Consider the following 12,256-nt stretch of genomic DNA (forward strand, 5'->3'; position numbering starts at 1 on the left):
GATTGACGAGGTTGTTGAGTTCTTATTTATTTTTGCTCATTTTCTGCCAAGTAGTTCTTACCAGTTGCTGAGAGAGGCATATAGAAATCTTCAGTTATAACTGTGAGCTTGTCTTTTTTCTTTCAGTTCTATCAGTTTTTGAAGTACTATACATTTTGCAGCTCTGTTGTTTGGTGCATAAACATTTAGGATTTACTATGTATTCTTGGTGAATTGACCCTTTTATCATTATGTAATGGTCCCTCTCTGTTTCTGGTAATTTTCTTTGCTCTGAAGTCATTTTTATTTAATATCAACATAACACTCTTGTTTTCTTTTGATTAATGTTTGCATGGTATATTTTTTTCCCCAACTTTTTACTTTCATTATATATTTTTAAATTTTCATTATATTTGAAGTTAATTTCTTGTAGAAAACACGTAGTTGGGTAAAGGTTTTTTTCACACTCTGCAAATCTCTGTCTTTTGATTGGTGTATTTAGACCACGTTGCAATTATTTAAACGTTAGGGCTAGATTTCCTATTTTTATTTTTTGTTTTCTGTTTGTTCTGCTTTTTTGTTTCCCTGTTTTCTTTGTCTTGCTTTCCTGTGGATTAGCTGAACATGTTTTATAACTTAATTTTTATTTATCTCTGATTCTTTTGATTATATCTTTTAGTATAGCCTTTTTAGTGGTTGCTCTAAGAATTACATTATATATCCATAATTTATCCTAGTTATTGTTGTCAACAATTTGTCAGTTTCAGTGAATTATAGAAAAGTTTGCTTCCTTTATCTCTCTTTACTCTCCACATTTATAACATAATTGTCTTAAATATTTTCTCATCATGCATTGAGATCCACATCATACAGTGTTATAATTTTGCTTCAAACACCAATATAATTTAGAAAATGCAAAAGAAGGCAAACTTACTCTGTTTACTCATATTATTACTTAAGATGTTATTTCTTCCTTTTTGATGTTCCAAATTCCATCATCATTTTCTTTCTCTTCAGAGAACTTCCTTCAGCCAGTTTTTAGGGTAAGTCTGTTAGTGACAAATTTTTTTTTCAGTTTTCTTCATCTCCTAATTTTGTGATTCCCTCTTAATTCTTAAAGGATATTTTCATTAGATACAGAATTTGTAGTTGACAGTTCTTTTCTTTCAGCACTTCAAAAATGGTGTGCTATTTCCCTCTGGCCATTCGGATTTCTGATGACAAATATGCTGTCATTTGAGTTGTTATTACCAATAGTTAAGGTTTCTCTTGCTGCTTTAAAGATTTAAAATTTATCTTTAGTTCTAAGAAGTTTCTTTGGATTTCTTTGGATTTATCCGATTTGGAATTTGCCCAACTTCTTGAACTTATACTTACGATTTTTGCTAATTTGGGGAAGTTTACAGCCCTTATTTCTTTGAATACTTTTTCAACTCCCCCCTCTTTTTTCTTTCCTTCGAGGACTCTTATGACATGTATATAAGATATGTCTTATACTCCCACAGGTCTCTGAGCCTCTGTTCAATTATTTTCCAATCTATTTTTTCTCTGATGTTGTGATTAAGCACGTTTTTATTTTTCTATCTGATTCTTTGCTCTGTTGTTTCCATTTTGCTTTTTAGTCCATACGTTAAGGTTTTGGGTTTTTTTTTAGTTATTGAGTTTTATAATTCTAAAATTACTGTTTAGTTATTCTTTATACCTTCTATTTATTTTCTGAGATTTTCTGTTTTGTTGCTGAGACTTTATTTTTGTTTTAAGTCTCTTTGTAAATTTTTATTAAAGTATGTTTATAATGACTGCTTTAAAATCCTTGTCAGACAAGTCTAACATTTCTGTTATCTTGATGTTGGTATCTGTTAATTGTTTTTCTTATCAAGCTAAAATTTTCTGGTTCTTAGAATGACTAGTAATTTTTTAAATTGAAACTTGGACATTTTGAATATTATGTTATGACTCTGAATCTTATTCATATCTTCTGTTTTAGTAGGCTTCCTTTATTTTTTATTATTTTTAATATAATTTATTGTCAAATTGGTTTCCATACAACACTCAGTGCTCATCCCAACAAGTGCCCTCCTCAATGCCCATCACCTACTTTCCCCTCTCCCTACCCCCATCAACCCCCAGCTTGTTCTCAGTACTTAAGAGTCTTTTATGGTTTGCCTCCCTCCCTCTCTGTAAGTTTTTTTTCCCCTTCACCTCCCCCATGGTCTTCTGTTAAACTTCTCAAGATCCACATAGTAGGCTTCCTTTAAACTGAAACAACAGAGGACATGGGAGAACTGCCTGTTACTATCAGCTGTGGGTGGATGTCCAGGTTCCCCACTCAGCCTCTGTTGACACTTATCAGGGGAGGAACTCCTTGTTCCTCCTAGGCCAGGGTAGAAATCGTGGTTCTCTACTAAGCCCCCACTGATTTCACTCTGGTTTGGATGTAGAGAAGTGCTTCATAACTGTTCCCCAGTTGGCCGCCACTGACATTGTAAGGTGAGTGGCTTCATTTCTGTTGGGCAGTGATGAAAGTCCTGACTCTTCATTGAGAAATCTCTGACATCACCCTAGCAGGGAGGCAAGCAGTATTAATACTGGATAAAGTGAAAGCCTAGGCTCCTTTCATACTCTCAACTGAACCACAGTGCTGAGGGTCTCATTTAGTTCCCAGCGGGGATGAAGGTCCCATCTCTCCACCTTGCCTTCTCTAACACCAACCTGGTAAGCGGTGTTGATGGACCTTTTTAGAGCCTAGTAAGGGAGAAAGTCTGCGTTCCCTTCTTGACATTTGATAGTTTGGGTGGCAGTAAATTTAAAGATTATTTTCTGTGGTGTTTGACTGGAATAACTGGATATTATCTAAAAGTTCTCTGCCTTGCTAGACTGCTCTTTTCATGGTCCTTTGGCTAGATAAAGCAGGCTTTTCTAAAGACTTTTGTTGTCTGTTTCCAGTGCTGTTTCTCCAACACCAGTCAGTGATACATGAAGCAAGGAAAAAAAAAAAAAAACAGGAACTCACTTCTGTGTTATTTTTTGGGTACAAATCTTCCTAACCAGACTTCCTTCTTTCCACTTTTCCAAGTCTTTTTTTTATACATAGTAATGTCCAGGGGTTTTAGTTATACTTAGCAGAAGGAATAAAGAAAATTATTTTTACTCTAGCTTACCAAAAATGGAAGTTGTTTGTTTTTTAAACCATTTTTTAAAAAATAAGTGAGTTTAATCTAGTGAAAGGGATTTTCTCCATCTTCTTTAAAAATTGAGATGTTTCTATACTTCAAGGTTAAACTAAATTAATATTATATTCTTCTCACTTCAGGAAAAATCCATGCATTTGGAAGCAACTTAGGGATATGCATTTTATTATTTGAAGTTTGAATGCCTCATCTTTTCTAATCTTTAAATAAAGTATAAAAGCAAATTTAAAAATTTGCTGATAGATTTCTGTCTTGTGAGAAAGATGAAACTTCATGGAAAAAATAATAGAACTTGTTCTAATCACATAGCTATGATCTCTTCAGGAATGCTGATTGGATTACTTGTGCATGTTATTGACAAAATGCCTTCTATCACTATTCTAATATTGCTATATAAAAAATAAAACTTTAAATAAGTTTTTTTATGGGAATAGAAAAATAAGACTACTATTACTTATATTGCCTATTTGTAAATGCTAGTAAATACAAACCATCAATCGTTTTCTTCCTCCAGATGAGGGGTATGTCTGATAAATCACTCCGGCTAGTGCTGTCCACCTTCAGCAACATACGGGAAGAGCTTGGACATCTTCAAAATGACTTGACAGTAACACTTATTTTAATTTTTCTTTCCAAAGACTTACTAGTTCTTACCCTTCTAATGTAGAAATTAAGTCATTTAATCTACCTTGCAAAATTCAATACAATGCAACAATATTATGCTCATCCAGACATATATTCTTGAAACAGTTACTTGGGGTTGAGAGAGGAAATAAAAGATCCCCAATGTCAAAATGAAAAAAGTTGGGTATACACTTATTATTTAGTTTGACACAAAGGTAATTTGATACCTAGAGCCAGGAAGTAGCTTCCAAAATTAGAATAGTCTAACCCATTGAATGGGAATTTCCCCTTTTTTTCTGTAATAATAAAGCATACTTTGAATTTCTTAGAATACTTGAAAACTCCTTTCTCCAAGAACTTAACCTTTTTAGTTGGTGGTTTTGGTGCCATTATCTAAATATATTTAGAATGCCTTGAGCCTTTTTAGTTGGCATTCTTGGTGGCATTATCTAAATATATTTAGAATATCTTGCATACAATGAAGGCTGGAGTGGGTTATTTCATTTCTGGGTTCTGATGAACACATTTAGATTATAATTTGAAAATTAACCATCTGCTGGGATTAACAAAAAGTCTTTGTAGATTGGGGCAAAACATTAAAATAATTTGAAGGTTCTGCTTCATTGAACTTAGAATTGGTTCATCAAATGTCTCTTAGAATGCAAGTTTTTAAAGTTTCATCCATTTGTATCCTATATTTTGCTTGATTTTTTAGAATTTTGTTTTATTAGACAGCTGCAGATGAACCAAGTGCTTATTTAAGGCTTCAAGTATAAACAAATCTTTGTATTATGTGATTGTTGACAATTTCTGAATTATAACAAATAATTTTGCTTCTAGGCACTGGAAAATGACAAGATAAGACTTGAGAAAGACTTGGCATTCAAAGAAACTCAAATAAAAGAGTATGAAGAACTCTTGGCATCAGTGAGAGCAAATAATCGCCAGCAGCAGGTAAGTTGATATTTTCATTGATGATAAAGTAGATTGATAGATTTTCATATGCACAATTATTGACACATTGTAGTTATGACATATAATACAGACAGAATTAAAATATGATGGAACAATTTATTCATATGAGACTTGAGTGGCTTTGGTTATTTACAATGACTGAAAGACTTCTCATAAGAACAGATAACCTTGTATGATATAGATATAAAGTATATACAATCCACAATTATCTGTGCTGTTGGGTGACAAAAATTGTATAAATATTGAAGAGCTAAGTACACTCATTCATTTAATCTACTAATATTTTGATTAAAAAGGTTCTGTAGTCTCAACGCATGTTTGTGCAGTGAATAAATGAATAAACTCTGGAAGTATTATCCAGATGTCTGAGCAGAGATGATTCTAAGAAATTGTTATGAGTCCCTACGGCTCATCCCTTCCTAATCTTCACTCCTATGACAGTCTCATATTTTTTCTCAGTTTCCACATAAATAATCAGGTATATCATCATTTTGGTGCCTATTAGAAGGCAGAATATTGTCAAAGAGTAGCAAGAGTCAGATTGCTAAATTGGAACACTGAAAATTTGTTCAGTCTTAATTCCTTCTCATTCAAGATAAGCATATCACACTAGGGGCAAGAATCTATTTTACAGCTGATCTAATTTACCATGTAAAGGTAAATATATAATGGAAAAATATTGCTTTATTTATTGAATTAATCAACTAAGAGATTACTCTCCTCCAAAAAAGTAGAATCCTTTTGTCTTATTTACTTGTGTCTTTTTTATAGCAAGGACTTCAAGATTCAACCTCAAAATGCCAAGCATTGGAAGAAAACAATCTCTCTCTTCGACATACATTATCAGACATGGAATATAAACTAAAAGAACTGGACTACTGTAAGCGTAATTTAGAGCAAGAGAATAAAAATCTCAGAATACAGGTATTAAAATTTTGTTTTAAATACACATTATTGCCTTAGTTATACCATTGTAATCCTAGAATTTCCAACAGTAAATATATGCATATCTTACATGTGTATATATCCCATTCCTCTTGAGAAGATATATGGACTGCTTTCTGATGATTTCATATGTGGTTATGTCTCATCTCACTGCCATTTGAACTATATAATGCAATTCCACTCTTGTCATTTCAATGCTTTGTTTAATCGTGTGGTTTTCATCTTATAATAAGTCTTATAATATAATATGTATTTCCTTCATAACAATCCAACTACGGAAAGTTATTTTGCCTTCTGTAGGTTTCTGAGACTTGCGTAGGCCCGATGCTGCAGGTGAAAATGGATGAGATTGGCAATCATTATATGGAGATGGTAAAAAACTTACGAATGGAGAAAGATAGAGAGATCTGCAAGTTAAGGGTATGTTGATCCTCCAGTGCATAAATACACAGGTCAGCACAAAGTTTCTAATAAGATTATGATGGTTTCAAGTTTACAGCTACAAAAAAAAAAAACAACTAAAGGTAGAGTCAGGAATATGGCATAGAACCTTTTTAAAATACATATTACTGTGTATAGATATTGCTAAATTGTTTTCTAATTTAATCTTCTTAAATTTAATCACCTTAATTTAATCATGTTAACCTTCTCTAGAAAAGCAAAATAAAACATTAAGTTCAGTGTTTTGGTTTTTTTATTTTTATTCATTTACTTTTAGTGGTTGGGAGGAACCCGTTATGATTTTGCTTACAGCATGCTTGTGCAGTCAAAAGCAACATTTGAGATTATCCAGCAAAACCACAGTTTGATTTTTAAAAATCCTCACTAGACTTTGAAGGATGATACATAGCAAGAACTTTGTCAAGCACAAGGATAAAAACAGTGTTGAATTATGTACCTTTAATTGGCTTCAAAATTAGGATTATATTTGTGAGAATAAGTATATGTTACCTTATCTTGCAATTCTACATCAAATTGACTAATTCTTAATTTAATGATTCATAAAATAGTTAAATATACTTAAATATTTAATGGAAAAACTGACCATAGGTTTTCTCTCCAAATACCACCGTAGAATTTTTTCCACAAACCAAAATGAAACAAAATGTAGTTTGTTCAAAAGCCTACCAATTTTTCTAGAAGATTACCTTCACTTGTTTCTTTTTCATCCTAACATAACTAATAACACTTCAACTTAACATCCGTCTATGTGCACATAATGTAGTGCAGAAGAAAATGGGTGGGGTTTGGAGTCAGTATACCTGTTTTGGAATTGCAGCTATGTTGCTTACTAGCTGTGGGACTTTATGTCATATAACCTCTCTGGTAATCTCATTTAACTATTTTGTGAATAGGATTTTATTTTCATTTTCTTAATGTTTATCGATTTTTGAGAGAGAGAGAGAGAGAGAGAGCATAAGTGGGGGAGGCACAGAGAGAGAGGGAGACACAGAATCCAAAGCAGGCTCCAGGCTCTGAGCAGATAAATCATGCCAGAGGAATACTTTGTGAACTATAAATCACAATACAATATTGGTTATTATTAGTGAGTTTTCTTTAATTAATATCTGAAGGAATCTAAAGTACCTATTTCTTAGCTTTATTTTAATCTTTGTGGCCTAGGACTGCTACTTAAGTAATGCTTAGCCTTATATAGGAAAGACACCTTTAAAAAATGAGAAACTCTTGTTGGCATTTTAATTCACATTTTTTATTCATCAAACTCTACAAATGTTTACAACTATTGGCACTTTGCTCTTCATTTCATAACTTCCTGTATGACTTTATGCCACTTAACCTCTTGGAACTCAATTAGCTATTTTGTAAATCATATGTATAATAATTCTTATTTCTTTTAAATCACTAGACTCAATTAAATCAGTACCAAAAAGATGTTTCAAGAAGAGAAGGAACTTGCAGTGACTTCCAATTCAAGCTTCATGAACTGACAAGCTTGCTGGAAGAGAAGGACTCCCTTATAAAACGTCAGTCAGAGGTAAGAAGGGAAGTGATAGAGGTGGAGAGGAACTCAGTTAGGTATGATAAATACTTCCCATGAATTAGACAAGGGCACGTTTCCAAGACTCACTTTATTCACTAAGTAGAATGTAACTACGAAGAAGAGCAACATTCGTATTTGAAGAGATATAATTCAAATGAAAGCAAGAATTAAAGCAAAAAGAGTGCTATTGTGCATTTAATATTTCTACTTTTATATCTCATTAGCAGTGAAACTTCCAGGAAGACTGTGAGCTCTTTACTAGAATATTAGCTGCTTCAGCAAAGGGCTGTGTTATATTCCTCTCTGTATCTGTAGCATGTGGTCCAGGATCTGTTATAAAATAGTTTATATTGAAGGAAGGAACTACCAAAAACGGTGGCTGATGTTATATTGTTGTTATTGAACTAATGGTGTTTGTAATAATGATCAGTGATAGATTTTCAGTTAGGAAATAATACCTGCTTCCATATTGAAGTTTTAGTGCTTTTCTGCTATGACTATACTTTTCAAACTTTTTAGGACAAAAACTTTCGCATCTTTGAGAACCATGTCCATTCAATATCATGTAATCCCTCAAATAAAGAGATCCTACACCAGTTAGTGAATTCCTGCACAGGCATATAACACAACTTATTTGGCACCACAAAGCAATAATATAAGGTATTTAACAGATGGGATTAAAACACTCTTATGTCCAAGCTAAAGGGGGAGGAAAAAAAGTAATTATTCTTACTAACCTTATTAAATGATCAAACATGCTTCTTACCTCATGTTTCTACTTTTTTCAAATAATTATATTTTCTTTTATTTGTAAGGAACTCTCAAAATTGAGACAAGAAATGCATTCATCTCATAACCAACCCTCCTGTGGTGGAAAGACTACTATTATCAAAAAAAAGTAATGTATTTTTAAATGAAATTTGAATGCAACTTTGGTTATTATATAATCCAAGTTATAGCATGTTTAATTTATATATATATATATATATATATATATATATATATACACAATCCAAGTTATAGCATATATATACGTATATATATATATATATGTATGTGTGTGTGTATATATATATATGTATATATATATATATATATATATATATACATGCACACCCCTAGACAGAGTTTCTTTTCTGCAGGGCAGTAAATCTACTGAAGAACGGATATTTGCACAAGGGCATAGCAATTATAGTAAATAAAATTCGGTAGCACCTTTCCTGTATTTATAATATATCAAATACAATGTAAGTGAAAAACAAAATTTGTTGTTTAAACAACCATATTAGTCAATATTCTTTTAGTTGCACATGCCAAAAATTCAACTTAACATGGAAATTAGTTAATTCACTTAATTGGAATTGCTTGGTGTCCAGATGGATTTGTATGCTCAAAACATGTCTTCAGAAATATGTCTTTCTTTATCTCTTGGCTCTGCCTTTTCCTATGTAGACATCATTCTTAGGCATCTCCTCTCATAATAGCAATTTGACCACAGCTTACATCCCAGGAATTTAGCAAAATCAAATAGAAAGTGACACTTTAAGAACAGTTTCAGCAAAAGTCTATTTTGGATATTTCATATAAATGGAATAATATAAAATGTGGTCTTTTGTGACTGGATTCTTTCACCTTGCATAATGTTTTCAAGATTCATCCATGTTTTAGCATGTGTCAATACTTCGTTGCTTGTTGTTACTAAATAATATTACATTATATGGATATACAACATTTATCCATTCATAAATTGATGGACATTTGGGTTGTTTTCAATTTTTGACTATTAAGAATAATGCTATTGTGAATATCTGTGTGCAGATTTGTGTGGACACATGTGTTCATTTCTTTTGAGTATATACCTAGGAGTGGCATTGCTGGGGCACATGGTAACTCTACATTTAACTTTTTGAGGAATGGCTAAACTGTTTTCCAAAGCAGCTGTACAATTTTACATTCCCACCAGCAGTGTATTGAGTGTTCCAATTTCTCTCCATCCTCCTCAGAACTTGTTACTGTTTGTCTCTTGGATTATAGCCATGCTAAGGATGGGAGGTGGCATCTTATTGTGGTTTTCACTTGTATTTCTCTAATAATTAATGTTTAGTATTTTTTCACGTGCTTATTGGCCATTTGTATATCTTCTTTGGAGAAATGACTATACAAATTCTTTCTCCATTTTTAAACTGGACTACTTGCTTTTTTTACTGTTAGATTGCAAGAAATATTATATATTCTGGATACAATTCCCTTATCAGAGATATGACTTCTAAATATTTTCTTCCATTCTATGGGTTATCTTTTTACTGTATTGATAGTATCATTTGAAACACAAGTTTTTAATTTTGAGGAAGTCCAATTCATCTATTTTTTTCTTTTCTTACTTGTACTTTGGGTATTATATTAAGAAACCATTGCCTAACCCAAAGTCATGAAGGTTTATACCCAAGCTTTCTTCTAAGAGTTTTATACTTTTACCTATTACATTTAGATCTATGAACTATTTTGAGTTAATTTTTTATATGGTGTTAAGTAGGGTTCCAAGTTCATTCTTGTGCATGGGGCTTTACAGTTGTTCCAATATCTTTTGTGGAATATACTATTTTTCCTCCCCCGCCCCAATAAATTAACTTGGCATCTTTGTCAGTAATCACAAGATCATAAATGTAAGGCTAAATTTATAAACTCTCAGTTTTACTCCATTGATCTACTTGTATTTATATAAGTACTGATCTATTTGTCTGTTTATGCAAGTACCACACTGCTTTGATTACTATAGCTTTTTAGTTTGAAACCAGGGGTATGAGTTTTTAAACTTCTTTTCAAGACTGATTTGGCTATTTTTGGTCCTTTGCTTTTCCATATGTGTTTTAGGATAAACTTGTTAAGAGATTAATTAAATATGTAGAAAACTTTGGGTATTATTGCCATGCTAACAGTATTAAGTCTTTTTATCCATGAGCATGGAGTCCTTTTCCATTTAGATCCTCTTTAATTTCTTAAAATAGTATTTGAGAATTTCACTGCATAAGTCTTACCCTTCTTTTTTGTTAAATTTATTTCTAAGTATACTATATTTTTTATGTTACTGCTAAGTATACTATATTTTTTATGTTACTGTAAATAGAATTGTTTTCTTTTTCTTTTTTTATGTTTTAAGTTTTTTATTTAAATTCTAGTTAGTTAACATATAGTGTAATATTAGTTTCAGCAGTAGAATTTAGTGATGAATCACTTACATATAACACCCAGTGCTTTTATTTGAGTAGTTGACACACAATGTTACATTAATTTCAGGTGTATAATGTAGTAATTCAACTTCTCTATATGTTATGCTACATTTATCACAAGTGTAGCTACCATTAGTCACCATGCAACACTATTAGAGTATAATTGACTATATTCCCTATGCTGTGCCTTTTATTCCCGTACTTACTTTTTCCATAATTAGAAGGCTGTATCTCCCAATCCCCTTTACCATTTTGTCCATACTGTCACAATACTTCCTTCTGTCAACCGTCAGTTTGTTCTCTATTTACAGGCCTGATTCTGCATCATGTTTGTGTACTTGTTTTTTTAGGCTTCATATGAATGAAATGATATAGTATTTTTCTTTCTTGGTCTGACTTATTTCACTTTGCATAATGCCCTCTAGTTCTATCCATGTTGTTACAAAAGGCAAGATCTGATCTTTTTATGGCTGAATAGTATTCCATTTTATATATCTGTATCTATAGGTATAGATATAGATAGATATAGATAGATACATATACAGATATATAGATATAGATATAGATATAGATATAGATATAGATATAGATATAGATATAGATATAGATATATAGATATATATCTTCCTTATCCATTTCATATATCATTTCAAGCTAGTATTTTTGTTTTCTTGGTTAAGTACTCAAGAGTAGAAATATTAGACCATATGGTATTTCTATTTTTAATTTTTTAAGGAAAGTTCATGCTGATTTCCAGAGTGGCTGTACCAATTTTCATTCCCATGAATAGTACACTAAGTTTCCTTTTTCTCCTCATCCTCACCAACACTTGCTATAGCTTGACATTTTTTATTTTCACTATTCTGAAAGTTGTAAGGTGATATCTTATGGTAGCTTTGATTTGCATTTTCTGATGATTAATGATGTTGAGCATCTTTCCATGTGTCTATTGGATATCTATATGTCTATTTTGGAAAAATGTCTACTCAGGTTCTTCGACCTTGTTTTGAACATATTGTTGGTTTTTGTTTTTTTTTTTGTTTTTTTTTTTTTGGTTTTGAGGTATAAACAGTCTTTATATATTTTGGATGTTAACCCCTTATCAGATATATCTTTGCAAATATCTTCTTCCATTCAGTAGATTGCCTTTTTGTTTTGTTGACGGTTCCTTTGCTGTGCAATCTAGAAAATGGCTGCCAAGGCCAATGTCAGAGAAGTTATTACTTGTGATTCCTTTAGGATTTTTATGGCTTCAGGTCTCACATTTAGGTCTTCAATCTATTTTGAGTTTATTTTTGTGTGTGGTATAAGAA

General features: G+C 31.9%; 1 protein-coding gene across 1 annotated transcript in view; it reads left to right on the forward strand.

Moving 5' to 3' along the window:
- Positions 1-12,256, forward strand: part of POF1B (POF1B actin binding protein) — a 116,095-nt gene that overhangs the window by 95,139 nt on the left and 8,700 nt on the right. The window contains exons 9-14 of the mRNA XM_081792409.1: positions 3,685-3,777; positions 4,635-4,748; positions 5,541-5,693; positions 6,015-6,134; positions 7,582-7,710; positions 8,532-8,614. Coding sequence (XP_081648535.1) covers positions 3,685-3,777; positions 4,635-4,748; positions 5,541-5,693; positions 6,015-6,134; positions 7,582-7,710; positions 8,532-8,614 — 692 coding nt within the window. The remainder of the gene's footprint in view (positions 1-3,684; positions 3,778-4,634; positions 4,749-5,540; positions 5,694-6,014; positions 6,135-7,581; positions 7,711-8,531; positions 8,615-12,256) is intronic.

Source organism: Panthera onca, chromosome X (genome assembly GCF_046562875.1).
Source record: "Panthera onca isolate mPanOnc1 chromosome X, mPanOnc1 haplotype 2, whole genome shotgun sequence".
Taxonomy (NCBI): domain Eukaryota; kingdom Metazoa; phylum Chordata; class Mammalia; order Carnivora; family Felidae; genus Panthera; species Panthera onca.